Here is a 23510-nt window from a genome sequence, read left to right on the forward strand (position 1 = left end):
ATTATTATTATTATTTATTTATTTTTTGTTCTTGTTGTTGAATTTCCACCGTAGAAAGTAAATCTAGTGTTATGAACGGTTTGGATCATTGGACGATGATTTATATTCAAAGCTTGAAGTCTCGATGAATCTTCAAAAGTCAAAACGTTGGGACTAGTGTATGCTACTTTTGCTGCGACCTTCCCATCTTAGTTTATGGACCGCCCTTTTTTAAATGGTGGTGGCTTTTCACCCCGTACACATGAAATAACGATACGAAATCCAGACCGTCCAAATTGATGAACCGAACAGATGGAGCATAACACAGCACTTACACTAGAAAATAATAGTGGACAACTTCTTTTTCTCTTCGAATTTGGACCCGTCAATTGGACGGTTATTATTGCTTGATCAGTGTGATTTTAGAGACATAATCCTTCCACAAGGTGACTGACGATTTCGACGGTCCGGATGGTTGCACATAAGTGCCACGTGTGGTGAGGATGACCAACCACATTTTCAAAATGGTGGACCACGGGAGTCAACCGCTACCTTGCATTGAAAAAAAAGAAAGCAGCTTTGATTCTCTGGCAGTGTTGTGGTTGATACGCAAGTGCTAAGAAATTTTAAACTATGGCATAAAAAATATTACCCGTCCATATTGTGTGGTCCAACATAGATGGATTATTTGTTGAAATTTAGAGTCATTTAACTTTCTTTATGGGTGTGGTGGATATTTAATGGACCGTCTGATAAAAATAGTTGACCGTACTTGAAAAAAAGATCTCCATTAATTTGATTTTAAAACCATTCAATCAATCTGATTTTGGGGACACAAACTATCTACAGCTTTCGCACAATTTGAACCATTTGATACGATTACAAATTCATGGTGCATGAGCATCAAGTCATGCTCTGCCAGAGTATCAAATAACTCCTCTTAAATGCATAGGAATCGATCGGTAGATTCCACGGAATTGGAACATATAGTAGAAATAGCGGTTTCAATCAGGACCATCCATCTCGTCCAATCGATGGGCTACATCTTTCACAGGCCACATCAATAAAATAATGCCAACATGATGTTCCTAACAATCGGATCTCTGACCCACTTTTGGACAATTCGCAGAAGTCACACGCTATCCTAAGGATCATTCACCGGATCCTTACTCTTGCTCCGGTGATAGGCTCTCAGGACTTTCAACACCCGGTCAAGGGTTCGAGCATCCATAGGTGGTGAAATCCTACTAAGGTGCGAGTGTGTTAGGTTTGTGTGCGTGTGTTAGAATAAAAAAGAAATTAAAATTATTTTTTATAAAAAATTTAAAAAAAAAAAAAAAAAAAAGATCATTCACCAACTGAAGTTTTTACCAAGAGTCAAAAGTCTAAATTCAATGGGATTCTTGTTAAAGTAGAAGTTTGGGATGCTAGGTGGGCCCACCGTGATGTTTGGAATAAATCTATCCCATTCATTTATTTTGTGAGATCATTGTAGAACATGCTATAAAAAATAAGGCAAATCTAAAACTCAAGCAAGCGATATGATATGATAGGAAAAACTAGGGCAATAGTTTCTTACCCGTGAAACCTTATTAGGATCCAATTTGTATTTATATGCCATCCGGCTACATGAATGTTTCAATGATGGTCAATGAATACCCAATGACTCCTCTTGTGTAGCAGCCTTGAGTTTTGGTTCCGCCCTATTTTTGGAGAAGCTTATTGGCAGCTGTACCACACACGGCCAATCTTTAGGTGTGTTAACATCACCAAGTTCAGTGGGTCCCATCATGAGGTATGTATTATATCCAAACTATTTACTGATTTGGCAAGCTTGTTGTAAGGCTCGAACGGACAAATATGGCAAATCTAAAGATCAAGTGGACTATACGAGAAAAAGCAATTAGGAATTGAATGTCTACCAAAGAAACCCTTTTAGGGCTCATATACATTTTGATTCAATATTATATTAGTTTTTTTCTCTTCATCTAGGTCTATGTAACCTTATGAACAAATTGGATGGAAATTGAATGTAGTATTGGGCCCTATGAATGTTTTAACGATGAGAATCATTATCCCACTGGTATTTGTAGTGTGGTATACTTGAGTTGTCTCAACTTTTTTTGATAATACTCTAAAATGATATCTCCAAGTAGATTAACAGAGTGGATATAATAAATACCTCACAACAAATAGTAATGGAACAATGATTCTCATCGTTAAAACATTCTGAAGGCCATTTTAATGTTTATTTTACATTGAATCTACTCGTAAGATTACACAAATTTGGATGAAAAGGAAAAACAAATATCAAAAATATCCATAACCCCTAAAAACGCTCCAATGGTAGACATTTAATATCCCACAACCTTTTACGGTCTAGTCCCTTGATTTTTGTAGTCATATTTTCCATCTGGCGCCTCACGAGGAGCTCTCAAGTGGACGGGACGTTTGAATATAACTCATACCTCATGATGTGACCCACTGAACTTGGTCACGTGAACACACTGTGGCGTGTGGTACACCAGCCAATCCGCTTCCAATTCAACAGGAAACGGATAAGCCACACCCACCACTGGCCAGCAGAGGGTGCCACATGGGCCCACTATAATTTATGTGTTTCATCCTTGTTGTCCACTCATTCTTCCGTATCATTTTATAGAATGAGCCCAAAAATGAGGTTGATCTAAATCTCAAGTGAACTCCACAGTGTTGATTGAACACCATCATTAAAAACTTTTCCGAGCCACAAAAGTTTTGGATCAAGCTGATATGTATATTTTTTCTCTTCATCCAAGTTTGTATGACCTAATCAACAGGTTAGATGTCAAATAACAATTACAGTGGGCAGTAGGAGGTTTTTAATGGTGGACATTCAAACACAATTGTTTTCCCATGGTGTGGTCCACTTGAGATTTAGATCTACCCCATTTTTGGGATTAAGTCCTAAAATTATCTTTTAAAATAGATGGACAGTGTGGATAAAACACATACATCATGGCGGGGTCCACATAGCACTGACCACTAGCCACTTGGCTGGTGGCAGCATCACTAGCCAAATCGCGTCCGATTCAATATACATTTGGGGTCCACATCGTTATACCTATGGAATAGGTCTTTGGTGATATTTTGAATTACAAGAAAAGAAAATTGAAATTCAATTTAAAGGCTGACGAAGGTAGGCAAATGATAAGCTGGCCCACTTTTAAGCCACAGGATTCGGTGATATGTGACGCCCTCAATTCTATGAAGTGGGGCCTATTCTCCCGTAATCAAGACCATTGTTGTCATGAGTCCCGTTGTGGTTGGACGGTCTCAAAAACATAAGTTGATTTCAACGACGGTCCACATTCAAGTAAAAAAGTGTTTCAAGCCTACTTTATAGAGTATTCGAATCGGTTAAAATCTCCGTTCATCACCCATCTACGGTAGGATACAATGGATAAACAGTCTGGATTAATGAAAAGTAGACCCCACTTGTCATATGTAAAAACATGCATACCACTTTAAATAAGTCGGGGGGCGTATCATATAATTCTCCCCCGCCAAATCTTTTAAGTTAGTTGGGGCCTGACTCACACCTTTACCGTTTCAGGGAAGCCATAATGCGATGATTCTGTCCCTTTCCTTTTTTCATTTTTTTTTTAGAGAAAAAATCAATTCCTTAATCCTGGCGCCCATCGCGCTGGAGGTGGTTCACCGCGTGGTCCCCCGGGAGAGTGGGCAGTGCCGAGCTTCCAAAGCCAAGCGCGTCTCGTTAAGGTCACTGTTTTGCGGGACTCTGACCCTTACCTCATTGAAAAGGTGCGTCGGCCACATCTTGTCAATTGGAGTGTCCAATTCACATGCATGTTTCGTATGTCAATTATCAATCGAGACCGTCCAAATAGCCAGATCAACTTTCAATCAAGTATTTGATCAAAACGAGAGTGATTGCATGACTATACACATCTATTTGGGTAACATCAAATAAACGGTCCAAAAGAAAATGATCCAACGTAAAATTCATTGTAGAAACAAAATATGCTGATTTAAAACTAGGCCCAAAATTTAGACGGTCTAGATTGAGAAATATAGAGTTCATCTTGTACAGTGGATGAGTCACCACAATCAATTATATTATATTGTGCAGAACTCATAATTAAGCAAACGTTCCTATAACTGGACGTCCACAAATTCTCCAGGTCACATTGATAGCTAGTGAGTGTCCCTTAAGCAAATATGTCACGAGAATTGAACAGCTGGCATTGCAATGACCGTCCGTTTGCGTGACTGGCATAAGCTCATATAGTCAAATGGTGGGCCCCACTTGGGTGGGATATAGCCTAGAAGTCAGTTTGATTGGACTTTCCTATCCTCTGATAATTTGTGAAAATTGGACCAATGTCTATTTTTCATTTCAACCGTCCGTCGGATGATCACTAATCAGACAGCCAATTACATCTTTTCACCGTTAATCTTGTCTTTTGCTCATCCAAAATGGGCCCTCACGGTTTGAACAGTTTGATCGAGTTGGATTTATGCCACGTCTACAGTGGCTGTTTGCATGTAAAATGAGCATACGTTCTGTCAGAGAATCTACAAAAATGATAAGCTATTCGCGCGCGTGGAGATTAAAGAAGTGAATAGCTTGTTCTCTACGCTTCGCGATCCTATCTCTTTCGAATCAGATGGACGGAATGGATGTATCACGGACATCTGGCCCCACGCAGCTCCAGGCAGTCACAGGCAATCTGCTGCCGTCCGAAAATCCGTTCTGGAGTCTGTCCCACTCATCAGTTGAACCACACGTGCACATTTGGATATGGGCTGTGGCTGATTTTTCCTTTTAGCCGTTCAGATTTCATTTTACTGATATGACCCACCTAATGATGGGTGGACCTGATGTATGAGGCCAGGAATGTTCACTTTCTGCCCCACCTAATCAATGGCCAAGATACCTCACACGTATGCTGAGACTCACCTCTTCACAGAAGGAAACGTTCAAGGCTACGTACAATGAATCTACTGGCTTTAATGTAAAAATGTGTACTCACGGGTTTTGAATTGGGTCCAAAAAAAAGGAGTGTTAGTTGCCAAAAACATGGGAGCCAGCCCACTCCTTCTGGAGACACTGTGTCATTTGTTACGTGAGTGATGATCTGAACAGGGGATGCTTCTGTATCAGCCGTTGATTGGCCAATATAAGAAATTTCCTTTAATTAGAATATCCTAATCATCTAATAATAGGAAGTGAGCCATACTAGAAGAAAAACTAGGGAAAGAGCTTCTACCATTGAAAGTTTCCTGAGATCCAACTTAATATTTATATGCCATCCAAACCGTTTATAAGGTCATTTCCACCGGAATGAAATGAAATCACAAAAACCTTAGCTCAATACTAAGCTTTATGGTCCCACGGATGTTACGGTGGTAACTAAATCTCCACGGCTTTTTATCTCGTGTAGCACACTCAATTTTAAGTCCATACCATTTCGGTCGCATGTTCGAAAATAATCTTGCAAAGCGGATAGACGAGATGGATTTCTCACAAACATAACAGTGGCCCAAAATATATACTATGCACCGACTGTGTAGAACAAGCAACAACTAGGTCGTGTGCAGATGTGGATTGCGTTTTACCCTGCCCGTCTCTAGCCACGAACGGGCAGTTCAGTGGCAGGCGCACCGTGGTATATCTGTTTATTCACGTCATCTATCCCTTCTCTCATTATTTCAAGGTATGTGCACAAAAATGAGACAAATCCAATGGCCAAGTGGACCATACTAAATAATAAGATGGGGTTGCATTAAATGCACAAACATTAAATGCAAGTTGTATTAAATATTGTAAGAGTCATGTGGTGTGGTTCACTTAAGGGTTTGATTTGCCTATTTTTATGCTAATATCTTAAAATGATATGAGAAAAGGGATGGATAGCCTAGATAAATAGATACATCTTGGTGGGCCTGCACCAAAGAACTGCCCACTCATAGCTAGAGACGAGCGGGGGTAGGACACAATCCGTGTGCCGATTAAATATACGTGTGGGGTCCACATCGTTATACCTATGTCAGAAACGGATTGGCTACTCCCCTTGCCACCAGCCCCGTGCCTGGTGGTCGGTGCTCCGTGGGCCCCACCATGATGTATATGTGTTTCATCCATTCTGTTAATCTATTTTTACATATCATTTTAGGGCGATCCCAACAATGAGAGGGATATAAATCTCAGGGGGACCACACCATGTGAAAATAATAGTGATCGGATATCCACCATTAAAATCCTCCTAAGGCCTACTATACTGTTTAATTGACATCCTTAGGTCATACAGTCCCAGATGAAGGGAAAATAATAAAGATCAGCATGATCAAAAACTTTTATGGCCTCAAAAGGTTTTTAATAGTCGATGTTCATTAAACATTGTTTACTGTAATGTGGTCCACTTGAGATTGGGATATACTTCATTTTTAGTCTCATATGATAAAATGATCTGGAAAAATAGATGGACGGCATGGATGAAACACATACATCATGGTGGGGCCCACCGAGCACCAACCACCAGCCATTGGCTGGTGGCAGGGGAGTAGCCAATCCGTTTACCTATGTCTTTGGCGATATTTTGAATTAAATCACAATTCGATTTAAAGGCTGATGAGGTAGGCAAATGATAGGCTGGCCCACTTTTAAGTCACAGGATCCGGTGATATATGACTTCCTCAGTTCTATGAAGTGGGGCCTATTCTCCCGTAATCAAGACCATTGATGTAGTGAGTCCCGTTGTGTTTGGACGATGTCAAAAACATAAATTGATTTCAACAACGGTCCACATTCAAGTAAATATGTTTTTCAAGCCTACTTCATGGAGTGTACTAGAATCAGCTAAAATCTCCGTTCATCACCCATCTACAGTAGTATGCAATAGAGAAACGGTCTGGATTAACAAAAAGTGGACCCCACTTGTCATATTTAAAAACAGGCATACCACTTTAACTAACTCGGGGGCGTACCATACAATTCTCCCATGAAAGCTGTCTTTGCCCGCCAAATGTGTTACGTTAGTTGCGGAAAGACTCACACCGTTGCCGTTTCAGGGAAGTTATAATGCGATGACACTGACCATTGCCTTATTGGGTCAGCATCAAAAAATGCGTCGGCCACATCTTGTTAATGGGATTGTCCCGTTCACATGCATGTTTCGTATATCAATATTAATCGAGACCGTCCAAATAGTCAGATCAACTTACCATCGAGCATTCTGTCAAAATGAGATTGATTGCTTGACTATACACATCTATTCGGGTAACATCAAATAAACGGTCCAAAAGAAAATGATCCAACGTAAAATTCATTGTAGAAACAAAAGATACTGATTTAAGACTAGGCCCAAAATTTAGACGGTTTAGATTGAGAAATATATAGTTCATCTTGTACGGTGGATGAGTCACCACAATCTAATATATTGTGCAGAACTCACAGTTAAGCAAACAATCCTAGAGTTCCACAAAATCTCCAGGTCACATTGACAGCTAGTGAGTGTCCGTTAAGTTATTTGTCACTAGAATTGAACAGCTGGCACTGCCTGACCGTCCATTCATAAACCTAATCCGTCCGAAAAGGGAGCAGATTGCCTGTTACCCAGGGCACAGGAAAATCTCTGTGCCTGGGGCTTTGTGGGGTCCAAAGAGATGTCCGTGACAAATCCACTCCGTACATCTGTTTTGAAAGACCAAAATAGGATATGAATATGACAAGCAGGCATATCAAAATCTTAAGTGGGCCACACCAACAAAAAAGTCAGAAAAGCAACGCCCACCGTTGAAACCTTTCTGGAGCTGACCATAATTTTTATATGCCATCCAAACCGTTCATAGAATTATTACTACATAGATAAACTGTAAGAAAAAATATCATCCTAGTGCAGAACTTCTGTCACTGCTACGCATTCAATTCCCAATGTTTCGTGTGGTGTGACCCACGTTAGTTTTGGGTCTGGCTGTTTTTTAGAATCCTGTGCTATTGTAGTCTTTCACAACAGATGGACGGAGTGGATTTATCACCAACATCTGTATGGGCTCCACACAGCTTCGGCCGGGGTCAGAGGCAATCTGCTCCCGTCCGAAAATCCGTTCTGGCTTCTGTCCCACTCACCAGTTGGACCACACGTGTACATTTGGAAATGGGTTGTGCTGATTTTTCTTTTTAGCCGTTCAGATTTCATGTTACTGATATGACCTACCTATGATGGGTGGGCCCGATGTATGAGGCCAGGAATGTTCACCTTCTGCCCCACCTAATCAATGGGCAACATACCTAACACGTGTGCAACGACTCACCTCTTCACAAAACGAGACGTTCATGGCTACATTCAATGAATCTACTGGCTTTAATGTAAAAATGTATGCTCACGGGTTTTGAATTGGGTCCAAATAAAGGAGTGTTAGTTGCCAAAATATGGGAGGTGGCTACATTCAATGAATCTACTGCTTCCGGAGACACCGAATTTTCGTGTTTCCATATCATGTAACGTATATTTATTTGTAACGCTTGTGATTATCTGAACCAGTGATACTTCTGTATCAGCCGTTGATTGGCCAATATAACAAATTTCCTTTAATTAGAATATCCTTATCATCTAATAATGGGAAAATTCACCGTTACTAACTTTTGTGTCTAGTTGTCAATTTTTATGCTATAGATTAAATGGTTAGAATCGTTTACACGACTTTATTTATTATTATTATACTGTTTTTACTAAAGGATGTTTTGAATGAACGGTTCAGGTGTACCACGTGTACACAAATGACATGGAGGGACATTTTCTCTAATGGGGTCATTTGTAGCATGGATTAAGGTGCATTGGAATGGATTCTAAATCCACGTGGATTTCAAATCCTCACGGGGTGTTTGACGCAGGGTATTAGATGGTATTAGGTGGGATAGAATTGCATTTGGTCCTGTGCAATTCCATCCCGTGTTTGGAGAGGATGGGAAATGTTGGGATTAAGGGGAATGGAAGTGCATTTAGTCCCATCGAATTGTGCTTAGTCCCGTGCAGGATTTTTATGGATTTTGAAATCCACTATACTTGTGGGCCTCACATTGATACATGCATTTATCCATGTTGTTCATCCATATACGCCTTGCTATATATGTGTACAAATGAACGTCGACATCCGTTGTAAATTTAGGCCATTGACTACAATTCCATGGTCTACCAAACATGATTTTGGTTAATCCTGTGTTTCCGGTGGTAAAATTTTTATCCCAAACAAGGAATTGGATGGCTACAATACCATGGTATTTCCAGACATGCAATCATTATGCAATAATGATATTAATCCCATCTAATACAATTCAATACCATTCAATTCCATGAACCAAACACGCCCTTAGTTGTGTGAGTTTCGCATTCTTTTTTCTTTTGTTTCTCTCTCTCTCTCTCTCTCTCTCTCAATTGTCATTTTTTGAAGGTAGAAAGGTAGTACTTGAAACATAGGTGTTACTAAGTTACTAATCCATTATACATGTGGCCCACTGATGCTATCCCAAAACAATCAGATTATTTGCTACAACATTAAATTACTTTAATAAAACAATCCAACCAATCCAAACATTGGTCTGGTATATCAATGATTAAAAACTATTGGTTAATTACTCAGTTGTAATCCTGCGCTTGTGGCTCATTTGAGGTTAGGAATTTCATTATTCTTGACAAATTATATATTTTAGGGATTTTTCCATATAACCACTTGCCTTTTTGGCTATGAACCGAAAACCTCCCGCTTTAAACTTCTTTCCACAACTTGCATACCTATTTCAAATAGGTCCTATCCTTTTCATTTTTTGACCTTTGCCAAATGACGACACTGCCCTCTTGGTTTCATTCTATGAACGTCACTGCCTACGGACGGATGATGATAGGTAGAGGTGGGCATTTATGACCCAATCCGGTGGATCCGACCCAATTAGACCCGTTTCGAATATATTCGACGGCCTACATCGGGCCTGATCAAGTGTGGAAATCAAGACCCGATCATTTTTCAAGTCGGGTCCGGATAGAGGTCTATTTGGACCGATCCGATCCGAATACCCAAATTGAAAGCATTTGGCCTGAACCGACTAGACCCGACCCGGAGCGGGTAGTATCAATACCATTTTTTTATTTTTTACCCTAAAATCTAAATCGTTTACACCCCTCCCCTCTTTTCTTACTCGAACGAACGAGCCTATTCTTCTTCTTCTTCCTCTCCAGTCTCCAGCCTCCCCTTCCCGATCTTCTTCCTCCTCAGTCTCCTCTTCTTCTTCAGCGCCCGACGCCCATACTCCAGCCTTCCCTTTCTCTCACGATTCTATAGTGCTTCTGAAGCTAAGAAAATGGGACTTGTAAACATTGTGGTGGCGGTAAGTTGCCGATAGAAGGGTAATTTTGCTACTCTCCCTCATGATGTTACTACTATAGACATTGGATCTGGGTCATGTTTCAATGGCCTTGCCTGGCTAGCTATTGAATTTGGGGCTGTGTTTCAATGGCCTTGCCTGTGAACTGGGGGTGCCCAAAAAAAATGAAAAGAATTCTCAAGTTGGAATATTTCCAACCATTGGATCATTTGACTCTTTCCCTTTGAATATGGACAGTTCTATTGATTTGCAGGCCATTGATAGGATCTTCCAATCTTGAAGATTTTTATGGGTACCGCCCATTCAACTTTTGCCTATCCACTGTTGTGGGGCATATTGGATAAATGGTTTGGATCATGGCGCCATGATTGCAGATCAGTGGCTAACCCAACATGAAAGAAGTTTTAGTGCACCTCAAGGGATGTGGACAATACAATCAATTAATCTAAACTGTTCATTAGGTCTAATTGCACAGGGATGTGGACCGATCCGAACCTTGCCGAATCTAATTTGACTTAGTTTTCCTGACCGAATCGGACTCAGATTGGTTCAGGCCAGTAGGGGTTCGAGTTGGTCCGAGTTCGGGTTGGGCCATGTAGAATCCGGACCGAGTCGAGTTGGACCCAATCCAATCCGACTCGGTCCGGTGCCCAGCTCTAATAATAGGTGGGGTCCATGATGTCATTCATGGTTTAATTATCCATGCAATCCATCTGTTTTACGACATCATTATAGGGCATGAGCACAAAATTGAAACATATCTGGGTTTAGGGTTTAGCTATAGGCACAATAAAGAAGGAGGGAAGTGGATTTAGATGCTTGGTGGAGTGTATTGGTTGATACATATGTACTTATCAAACTATATAGATATCATGGTTGTTGGGTAATCCAACCCATCCAAATCATTGATTTAATCATGGATGGATAATAATAGAAAATTTCACTCACTAGGACTTGTCAGCTGTTTTTGCATATTCGCTAGTGGGAGCCGAAAATGAAGCAGATCCAAAGTTCAACTAGGCCACATATGTGATAGTAGCCATAAGTGTGAAAGAAACACAATTCAAAGCCCATTACAGAGAACTGATCACATACGCAATGCCTACCAAAAAGCTACTTGACTAAGATATCAGTAACATTAAAACATCACCATCTACAACATAGATGACCCGGCAATTAAGTAAACCAGGGCAGTCTGTTCATCAGGTGGGCCTCACCGTCATAATCGATGCACAACCCACAATTTGAATCAACGTGCTGGTGTGGGTAGGTGAGTCTGATCAGCCTGATTTTCAAGGAGAACTTTTTATGGTGAGGCATGCATATCATCTTCAAGGTACTGATATCTGTAACCATATAAAAACCATGTAGAAACGCAATATGTAGAGATTAAGCAATGAATTGAGATAATAGGAATCCTTTTGTATTTATATAGTTATAGAATATTACAACAACCTTTTGAATACATTACAATTTGTATTGAAAACTTAAAGTCTCCTCTTATTATCGGATGTAGTTGTGGAGGAGGTTAAACAGGATTTTTAACAAAACAATAGTAGCATAAATATATTAATCCTGTCAACAAAGCTCCTGTTGGTGGAAATTGATGGGACCCCAATGTTTTGTTGGGGGGTGGGGTCCCACTACTAACACTAATGGTACCTCATCCATGGCCTAGTTTCCTTGCAATAACAATTGGTTTTAATGAGAAATGGAAAAATATAGCAGTAAGTTCATTTCCGGTCTCATGTCAATTGGTGCAAGGTGGAACACTAAAACAAAGGCGAGAAAATTTTCAAATATATTTTTTTATAGAGCATAGAGAGAGATTTATACACATTGAGAGCCTTGGGTAATGTAATTATTTGTAAGAGAGGAGAAGATGAAAAAGAAGTGTATAACAAAACAATCCTAGCCCGATGATGTAAAGCGGGGTCATGTACAGTTTCATGGCTAAGGTGGATTAGAAAAGGCCCGGTCAACGATAGAAGTGATCCGGACCGTCAGACCTTAAATCGAGCGTATCTCGCAATCCAGAATGAGTTAATGGACGTAAAATGTATGATTTTGGGGTAGAATGAGATACTTTAGCCACCCATTATGCCGGGTTGCGCAAGCTAGATTTGCAAAATACCATAAGATCGACGATTGTTTCCCTTTTTTAGTTCAACTTTTACTATAAATAGTAAGTTTTAGTTTGATTATAACTCTTCATCCATTGGGCTTAATTTATGAAGCCCAACGTCAAAAGTGCTTGGTGAAGCCAAATAGGACAGACACTATTTTTGGTCGAAAACCTTGTGCACTAGTGGAAATCATGACCGTCTATAAACAATAAGTTTAGTATTTATAATAAGTTACAAATTCTAAGAGTTTTAGTTATAGTTTGATTTTGAAACCTCTCACATTGCTTAATATCCATATTTAAAGGGTTGTGAACTCGTTTATTTCATTGATCAATCAAATTACGAATTTTATAGAATTTATTTATATTTTTCTTGATTTTTCCTCATGAATTAGAGAGAAGTCTCTATGAGGAGTCCAAAGAAGCTTCGTGGATTCGAAGTAGTTATCTTTGAGGAAGATGGTGATCGACCTCATCACGTTCATCCCAGTGTCACCCAAATAAATTAATCCTGCCAACAAAACTCCTCACGGTGGAAATTGGCTGGAACTGATGGTTTTGTTGGGAACCCTTACAATGGGTCCCAACATTAACACTAATGCGACCTCGCCCATGGCCCAGTTTCCTTGTAAAACGAATTAATTTTAATGAGAAAGAAAATAGGTAAGGAAAATTTTAAATTTCCTTATTTATTTTTTATAGAGTATAGAGAGAGATTCATATATATTGAGAGTAGTGAATAACATAATCATTTATAAGAAAGAGGAGAAGTTGAAAAAAGTTGTATATATGACACGACTATTTACAAGGAAAATGAGATGAAATCACACAAACACCATAATTCTAGAACTTGTGGGGTATGTTCATGTGCTTCTGGGTGGCAGCTTGTACGTACGGTTGACAAATGCACTCAGCCCACTATCAATCTCATTTGATGGAAACACAAAGTGGGGCATGTCTTGATTAATCTCAAATCCAACCATCTTTTCACCAAATCATTTCAACACATCCACCAACCATCAATAGGCCGGACACCCTTCGACAACCATGCCTGGAGCTGTAGGGCAACTGGCCAACGGACAATGATCATCAGCATCCAAACCCCACCAATTCATCCCATAGATATCATATCCCTGAAGAGCATAGTACATCAATACACCCATCAAAGCAACACCAGCATCCAAACCAGCGGATAGGATGTAGTTATGCCTGGCCCACCACCCTCTGTATTTCCTGTAAACGTATAAGTTGAAAAAAATGCCCACTACAAAGTAGGTGATGTAGTTGACAGCCCTGCCAGGTGGCATGCTCCCAGTGGCCCCCAAGATCACAGGCATATTAATCAAGGATATCCACCGTTGGTTGGGGAAGAGTCGGGCCAATACATAGACAGGGATGGGCGAGATCGCTCCGATTAGAAAGAACCAGTTGACTTTGTCATAGACACCAAGGCTGCCGAACATCCGGAGTGGGCCCACCAGACCCCAGATGACAGATGCGCTGTAGAACACAGCATCACCAGGGCAAGTCCAAGGGCTCCCATCGGGGAGTGATGATGGATCGCAGATGTTTTCAACGGTTGTGAGTAGCCACCATGCAGTGCCGAAGTAGACCGTGGATGCCACCACTGTTCCGACCAGCTGAGTTTGAGAACAAACACGAGAGAATGGAGTGTGTTAGATGGTGAGTCGAGTCAAGACTCGCTCAAGATAAGTGCGTATCAGCTCAAGTCAAGAGTAAAAAAAAAAAGACTCAGGTAGGCCACACAATGGATTGGCTACTCACCCTGCCACTAGCCAATGACTAGTGGTTGGTGCTCTTTGGGCCCTAACATGTTGTGTCTCATCCATTTGGTCCATCCATTTTTCTAGATAATTTTATGGTATGAACCCAAAACTGAGGTAGATCAAGATCTCAAGTGGGCCACACAGTGTTGATTGAACTCTCACCATTAAAAACTTATTGAGGCTACGAAAGTTTTGGATCAAGCTGATATTTGTTTTTTACCTTCATCCACGTTTGTATGACCTAATATACAGGTTGGATGTCAAATAAATATTGCAGTAGGTCATAGGAGGTTTTTAATGGTAGACATTCAATCACTACTGTTTTCCCATGGTGTGGTCCAACTGAGATTTCGATCTTCCTCATTTATGGGGCAGAGTATTAAATTAATGATATACAAAAATGGCCACATGAGTGTGTATCAGTGAATGGATTGGATTCAGAATAGTGGGGTCCATTCACAATCAGCGCTGAGTAACCCTATCTCAGCCGTTGCATATTGTGTGGCCCACCTGATAAATGGATTGGCCTCTCTCTCTCTCTCTCTCTCTCTCTCTCTCTCTCTCTTAAGGATATCATTCATAAATTACAGTGGCTGGGATTTTAAGTTTCAACTGGTGGGCCTTACTTATTTAACGGTGAAAGATAAGTACCTGAGCAACGAACATGGATCTAGGAGGGATCTTCATGTAGTGGCCCAGTTTGAAATCCGCAAGGAACTGGATTGCCTGATTCATGCTGATATAACCGTAGGTCTTAAAAGCCACGTTGGCAAGGGGCTTCCCCGGGTACATGTACCCGATTACCAACTCCGTTATAACGTTTAATCCTGGGGTCTGCAGATATAAAGTGTTTGGAGAACCATATGTTCGTTAGCACGTGTATGAGATCCAAGCCGTCAAAAAAAATGTGGCCCACCTTCAATATCATGAAACGAAACAAAATCAAGATCAAGCTCACCTGGTTAGTAGTGGCTGTGATGATTCCAATAGGTAGGGTGTAGAATAGAGCCAGTGCGCACGCTAGAAAGACCCCCCAGTAGGGAAGCTGCAACTGCTGACCAAAGCCTTCACATGTGAGGATGGCCAGACCGACCATGGACACCAATATCAGATGGAACCACCATTGAGGGACAGGATTGTATTTCTTCATCAATCTGTTATGGACGTCCTCCACCTGATCGCGGGCCTTCCCCACGGTTTTACGTGACAGCTGCCAGATCGAGCTGAGACATGTATATGCAGTTTTAGAGGAAGGAAGAAGATTAGGATGGATTAGTCACATGTTAAAACTAAGAGAATACAAGGTGGACTGAAATGGTGGCCATTGATCTAGACCATCCAAAATGTGTCATTTGCATGGGCCCTACGAAAGTAAGATCTTGATCAGATGGTCAGGCTGTCCAATTAGTGCAACGTTTGTCAAATAGATGGCTCAGCTTGATTGGAGTCATTTTCATCTTTCAATTTTGTTGAAAAAGTAATGCTCGAGCTGTCTGGGGCCCAATATGATGTGTGAATGCCATCGAAACTGTCCATTATATATGCCACCTAATGTTAGGCCTAGATTCCAAAATTGGGTCTCGGCCATAAGTGACGTAGGAAGGACGTGTTGAGGTCAAGCACCATATTCCTTAAGGGGGTTAGTACTCTGAATCCACGGAGCTTCTCTGGACTCCTTAGATAAATACCTTGAATCTATGAAGCAAAGAATAAAATAAAAATAATTTGTAGAAAGTCCAAAATAATTGATTGATCCTTAAAAACGAGCTTACAACCTCTTAAATAGTGACATGAAATTTAGGAATCAAACTACAAGTAAAACTCCCATAAATTGTGACTTACTATATATAAATAATAAACTTACTATTTATAAACGTCATTGTTTTCGGCAAAAAATCACTGACTTATTTGTCTCAACCATGTTATTCTCCTAATTTTCTGACAACTTTTCATGCTGGACACAACTCATAAACGCCAATAGACGAAACTAAAACTTACTAACAAAAATAAAATGGAATTTCAACTGTCAATCTGATGGCATCTCACAAATTCCATTGTGGGCAACATGGACTTGGGTGGGGTAACAAAAGTAGCTTCTCCTGTCCCAAAAATATATATGACATATACGATGACTCATTTCAATTTGCGAGATATGCCAATTTTAAGTTTCTGACACTCCGAATCACTTTCGCGTGGGCAACACGAAGTAGAGTAGGGTAAATAAAGTAGCTTCTCCTACCCAAAATCATATATAACACGTCTGGTTTGCGAGATATGCCAATTTTAAGTTTCTGACGGTCTGGATCACTTCGGCAATTGGACCTTCTCTGGTCCATCTTGGCCATGAAATCATCCACGACCCACTCTACATCACTAGGGTGGGCCACACACAAAGGGAACCAAACAAAGATTACTTACATATGCATCCAACCATCAATAAATGGTAAACCAAACAAAGATCAGACACGTACCTCCAATGGAAAAGTGCCACGTGGGTCAAAGTAGCCCCTAAAGTCGCGAAACTAAGCCCATAACTGAAAGCGAAGAAGGTGCTGAGATGTATAGGGCTGTAATTATCATACCCTTTCTGATCAAAATCGAACGTTGCCTGATTAATCACACGTGAGATGTTGTACTTGTTTCCATCCGCATCAAAGGTCTTCGATGAAAAGATCGGGAACATCTTCGCATTAAACCAGTTATTCCAGTACGAGATCGGTGTGACGATGTATACGATCAAAACGAATCCGATTAATATATTGACGATCGCAAAACCTGGAGTAGCCAACGGACTACCAGTGTAACTAGATGCAGTGGCCCAATCTAGGCCGATGGACCCGATTCCAAGGCCCGAGTTACCGGACCCGATTTGCTGAGCAGTGACTGAGTTCTTCCATATCCAGCAGACAATGGAGAGGGCAGTTATGGAAGGGAAGAGATAATTAGGGATAACGTAATAAGCGAAGCTTGATATCATAACTATTAGGAAAAACTGCAGTCTTGTTAGCCCGCCTTTGGGTCTTTTCTCTTTCTCATGCAATGCCCTGCATATCTCACAAGCAATGTGTTAGTGGGCCCAGTTTGCGAATGTGGGGTCCACATAATAAAATATTTGGTTTTGTTTGGGTGTTGGATTTTGGGTTGATTTCAATTCCTGTGGATAGAAATATCCAAAAGGTGTACTTATTGATTAGTAGCCCATGTAATAAGTTGAAATGATGGTGGGTCCACCTGATGGACAGCTCAAATGTCTCACATCATACCAACTTAGCATTGGTGAGATTTAGATGAATGACAATGTGCACATTCAAGTCATTTGGGTGATTCCAGCACTTGGTTGATGTGGTCCACATGGGTGCATGGCCGTCCATCTGATGGGATCCATCAAGATAAAAAGTTAATGCAGGTTGGTGAATTAGACAATGGTAATGATTTTCATTTGAGAGAGAGAGAGAGAGAGAGAGAGAGAGAGAGAACCTGAAGAGGGAGACTTGGACAAGGTTACTGGGCCACCACATGTAGGGAGAATCGACCAGGTACTTCCTAAAGATACCAGCCCATCCATATCCTAGCATCTACACATTCCAATAACAATGTCCCATTAAAATTCCACCGTTAGATTGACCATACACACGTGTAAAATTTTGATCAAGTGGGCTACGTACATTGTCTATATGCTTGAAGCCATCCATAAACTATGGCTGTAGCACATTTTCAAAGATCCAAGCCGTCCATCATTTGGGGTACATGGGAAAAATCCTAACTACTAAATTTTTTGAGATGTGTTGGGGTTGTAGCATTCTTTTTCTTAATTTATTTAGCATCTAAAAGGCTGGGATCTTCCATTTAGGGAGATAATAGGGGCATCTTCTATCGCTTGGGGTCCATCAAATCAATGGTCTCTATCAGGTGGGCCACATGTCTAGAGCTCCTACCTAAAAGTTCTGTCAGGTCAGTTCATCAGTTGGCTAGAGTGTACAAAACAAGATGTGTCCCACTTGATGAGCCGATCGTGCTGATATTTTGTCCAGGTATCTTCCCACCATGACCCACATGATGGACGGTTTGGATCTTTCACATGAGTGTTTACTGGCTCAAAAAACCATAGTAAAAAAACAGCTCACCTGCGTAGTCTGGGCTAACAGAAATGCAGCAAACGGATGCATATCCCTGTGGTAAAATGCCTTCACAATGGTGATGATGTGGACAGCATAGACCCCACCTGCGCCTGAGTTGGCGAAGATGGTTATAAGTACGTGCTCTTTCAAATTGAACGGTCCAGGATTCAAAGAAAATGACCACTTGGTCATCGGGACACGTATGGGCTTTGTCGGCAACGTGGCCGCCATCAGCTTCCCGATCGGTAAAACAACGATCTGAGCCGTTACTGACGATACAGAGAGCTGGTTTTGACGGTATCCAAAGAACTTGTTGACGAATGCTAGAAGGACGCATGATGCAATGCCAAGGACCCATGTTCGGAACGTCAAGGTGGGCAACGTTGGATCGTCAATGATTGGGACAGTGAGGCGGACCTCATCGATCGGAGAGTCGTTGATTTCTTCATTATCTGAATGAAAAGTCAATAGAATTATTAAAAACATGAGATGCATACATAATTCTGTTTGATTAGGGACAGATCAACGGTCTTGATCAATGGATTATGTTGTTTACTGATCAGACTGATCCATGAAAATGCGATCCATGGTTTAGTGATCCAGACCATTGAACTGTTGTCCCCAGATGGATGAATAACATCCCTACATGGAATATGCTAACCCTTTAATCAGTGGCCTACAAACAGACAGCTGAGAAGAAAAGTACAGCAATGGTCCGATAAAAGGTAAGTGTCGGATTACTGGGATCTTCCTGCATGGAAGGTTTTTATTTTGTTTATTTATTTAAGCATTTTATCCTCCCAAATGATGGACCGGATTGATTCCTTACCATGCCACTTGTACTGTGGGGAGTTGTCACTACAGTTTTCTGGTTCAATTGGCTCCTCCACCTCATCATCTCCAGAGAAATTTCTGATTACATCCTATCCATGGTGGGTCCCATCATCTTAACGGTCTAGATCACTAAACTGTGGGCCCAATTGTAATGAATGGTCTCATCAGGACAAAGTGCACGTCCTGACACATTAGCGAGGACGGAGATTTAGGACGCGAATTGCGTTGCCCTTCCAGCACCCATTTCTATGGTATATATGTCTTATCCACACCATGCATTAAAGTTTTAAGATCATTTCAGTGAATGAGTCCAAAAATAAGGAAGATCCAAAGATCAAGCGGACCACAGAGTTGGGATTGGACGCCCACCATTAAAAATTTCTTAGAAGCTACAGAAGTATTTAACGAAGCTGATTTTTGTTTTTACCTTATCTGGGATTTTGTGATTTTATAAAGAGGTTCGATGGAAGATAAACATTGCGGTGCACTGTAGGAAAGTTTAAACGGTGTGTTTCATTTTTCCCACTTCTTCATTTGTTACGGTATACTTAAGCTTTGGATCTACTACATTTTTGGGCTCATGGCCTAAAATGATTGGAAAAAATGGATAGATAGCGTGGATAATATATATATATATATATATATATATATATATATATATATATATATATATATATCGCAGTGGGCCACACATAGATTAGTTAGGGATAGAGGTGGGCATTGAGTCGAGTCGGACCGGATTGAGTCCAACTCGACTCAATCCGATTTTTTAAGAACCTGACCTGAATGGAATACGATCCAGGACCGAGTCCAGTAGGGTTGACTCGATCCGATTCGAATTCTTGCTGGCCAGACGCGAACCGAGTCCAACTCGGTCTGAGAAACCGAATCAAGTCGGATCGAGTTAAGTCTATCCAGTCGATTCAGATTGAGCTAAATCAAGATTGAGAAAGAGGGGAGGAGAGAGAAAGGAGGAGAGAAAGAAGGAGATGTGGGAAATCGGAAGAGAAAGGAGGAGAGAAAGAAAGAGATGAGGGAAATCGGGAGAGAATGGATGAGAGATGGGTGGGTGCGGTGCCTTGTTCAGGTAGAGAAAGAGAAGGGAGTGATTATGGTTTCATTCGGGTGAGACGGATAGTAAAAAAGTGAAAATAAAAAATTAGATATTATTTATATATTACCCGACCGAATCGGATCGGGCCAAATTTGGCCACTGATCCGAACTTAATTCGATGTACGTTCAAATCTGATTGGGCCTACTCGAACCGACTCGATACTGGCCTTCGGTTCGGATCGGACCAGGTCGGATCCATCGAATCAAGTCGGATTCTGCTCTAGTCAGGGAGGTATGCAATCCCCGTCCCTATGTGGCCGTACACATAGAGATTTCGTTTAGGAAGAAAATCATTGATACTCTAGCAAAGTTTGATGGATGACATTCGGTAACTTACGAACTACTTAAAAATTGCATACATGGCATACAAGCATTTCAAATTAAACTATCCAAATTATAGTTATCGAATTAGATGAATCATGAACCAAAATAACTACTTATTTGATTACCCGACAATAAGATTGGATGACATTAATTAGACGGTTAAGAATGAAAAAAAAAAAAGTCCAGGAATCAAAGGTTAGGATTTTCTAAATTAACAATCAGATTTTGGGACCCTGAACTGATGGCTGTTAGTTCCCGGCCCCAACTTGGTAAGTTTACTTAGAGTATTTGGCCGGTCAGATTGGAAGGGATTGGATGGTATTGGAAGGGATTGGAAGTTAAATCCGGGGTTGGCTGGGCGTGCCAAACAGAGCCGGTGATCTGATCCCAGTCCCATGGATCTTAAGACAATCCACTGACAACACCATTATTACCTTCAAATCCCATCCAATTCACCCTAATCCGTTCATATTTGCCTGACTTGTTTGGTTTGAGGGATTGGAGGGGATGGGAAGATTTAATCCCGGGATTAGTTGGGCGTGCCAAACAGACTGGATATAGCAATGCCATCCACCCTACTTAACAATCAGATTTTGGGACCCTGAACTGATGGCTGTTAGTTCCCGGCCCCAACTTGGTAAGTTTACTTAGAGTATACGTTTTTTGGGTCCCTACGTATCAAGCGTCATGAGCTGCCTGAGTAACTATTACTCTCCTTTGTTGGGAGATTATGTGATTTCAATTCAAAGAAAGGTGAAGCAATATCATTTTGCGGTGAGACATGATCAGATAAAGACGCTGTCTGGTACACCTGCCCATGGCGTTTCTTTCCCACCACGCCTCATTTATGGAATATCAAATACATTTATAAAGTGGGACATGCCATTATGAAAATCAAGCTAGTTCATTCATTGGGTGAACCACATAGGAAAAATCTATGGATAGCCGATGGAATAACTGTGTACTATGGTGGCCCACCCATCAACGGATCTTTCTGAAATTTGTACCTGGTGATCAAAATGGAGTGGTCCACCTTTTGGACGGCCCTGATATTCTAAAATTGTAGAATTAAATGACCGTCCAATGGGTGCCCATCACATGCATAGTTAAAACAAAGTTGATCAAATTTAACAAAGCAAATCAGATGTTTGAGATCGTATGTGACTTTTGTTCCATGCTCCACATTGAAAGGTCTAGATGAGTGGGCCTACACGATCTAACGACATCTACATGATCTTATGGATAGATGACCTACATCCAGTTGTTAGACTAACTTTAGACCATTCAGATCCTACAGTTATGATAGTCATTGACAGAATTAAAAGTGCCAGAGGTGGAAATAATGGACGACATAGATCATACCTCTCTTGCTTTTCTCTGTATTTCTCTGACCTCAACCTTTTTCCAATCTTTTTTTGTATGTAAAAGTAAAGTTTGAAATTCCAAAAGTTCCGGGAGTAAAATTCTGTGGGACCCACTTACAGGCCCATGTTCAACACACCCAACAATGAGGCATATTTATTCAGCGACAGGAGTTTTCCTGACCATCCATCATACTGATGTGGACCTCACCTGGAATATGGACCATTGATTTTGTTTTTCATTTTAACCTACCGCTTGATGCTCATAGTAGTATTAATATGCTTGAAAAGTTATTTTTACAGAACAGTCGTTCCACATTAAAGTTTAAAAGATGGGCGGTCGAGATTCACTGACCATACAACAAGCTTTCGAAAAGAATAGCAAACGCACAAAGACCACTAGTTTTGTAACCTACCCGCAATTTAAGATTGCCTTCATATTACTCTACCGCTCTTTGACTCTTTAACACTATCATACAATTTGTACGGACGAAAGTACGTATATAAATGCATGTACGTATGTCTACAACCATTCTTTATTGATATCTCTTTCCAGACTATATGTTTGTACGTATATGGACTGTATGTTTGTTTTCAAACCACTCCTCCTAGATGTACGTATGTACGTACACATGCAAGTATTATCCACGAAAAGATGCCATGACTATAATAATTCAAATTAAATGAGAATGGGTCACCTACAATCGTTATTTTTCAAGAAATTATCTCTGGAAAACATACCATATCTCCAATAGAAGGAGAAGAAAAAGAGGGTATAAGAAAGAAAAGATGTTGTTGCGTACAACTGGTTGTAGGTGATCAGTCCTCAAGAAAATATGGGTTTTCAGCCATCAACATGGAAGTGGTTATTGATGAAAATTATATGAATATCACATGGAATTTCTGATTTTCTGAATCAAGAAATTGTGGACCGTCCAACCAATGTAGCAATGAAAAAATAAGAAGCATATATGGTATTTTCATTAAGAGAGAATGAGAGAGATTTTTACCTTCTTTTGAAGATGGAGGGTCGATGGCGCCTGTCATCTTTATTGGAGAGAGAGAGGGGGAGAGCCGGAGATAGAGAGAGCGGGACGAGACGGATATAAATACACATTTCTCTTTTATTTTTGGCATCTTTCCAGTAATTTAGGACAGAAAAGTTCTGATAAAGTGTAAGCTGGACGAACGCGGATTGCGTCCGACCCCCGCTCGTCTCCATCTAGGAACGGCAGAAGCTTCGAGTGGAAAATGTGATGTATGTATTTTATCCACACCGTCCATCTACTTATCCATGACACTTTATGGAACTGGACAAAAAATTAGGAAAATCCAAGGCTCATGTGGACCGCACCACAGAAATAAGTAGTGGTGATGATGCTTACCGTTGAAACTTTTATAGGGCCCATGGTGATGTTTATTTACCATCCAACCTATTCATAAAGTTACATAGACTTGGATAAAGGGAAAAATCAAATATCAGCTCC

At 40.7% G+C, this 23510-nt stretch overlaps 1 protein-coding gene across 1 annotated transcript; it reads right to left on the bottom strand.

Annotated features, from left to right (window-relative positions):
- Positions 1-13382: 13382 nt before the first annotated feature.
- On the bottom strand, positions 13383-23140 carry LOC131257933 (oligopeptide transporter 5-like). Its single transcript, XM_058258903.1, has 7 exons — positions 23034-23140; positions 18397-18842; positions 17750-17847; positions 16744-17316; positions 15231-15495; positions 14924-15106; positions 13383-14125 (listed from the first exon to the last, which is right to left on the bottom strand). The coding sequence occupies exons 1-7, from the start codon at positions 23068-23070 to the stop codon at positions 13505-13507; spliced, it is 2223 nt and encodes a 740-aa protein (XP_058114886.1). The 5' UTR covers positions 23071-23140; the 3' UTR covers positions 13383-13504.
- Between the last annotated feature and the right edge of the window lie 370 nt (positions 23141-23510).

The sequence above is a fragment of the Magnolia sinica genome, chromosome 10, assembly GCF_029962835.1.
Source record: "Magnolia sinica isolate HGM2019 chromosome 10, MsV1, whole genome shotgun sequence".
Taxonomy (NCBI): Eukaryota; Viridiplantae; Streptophyta; class Magnoliopsida; order Magnoliales; family Magnoliaceae; genus Magnolia; species Magnolia sinica.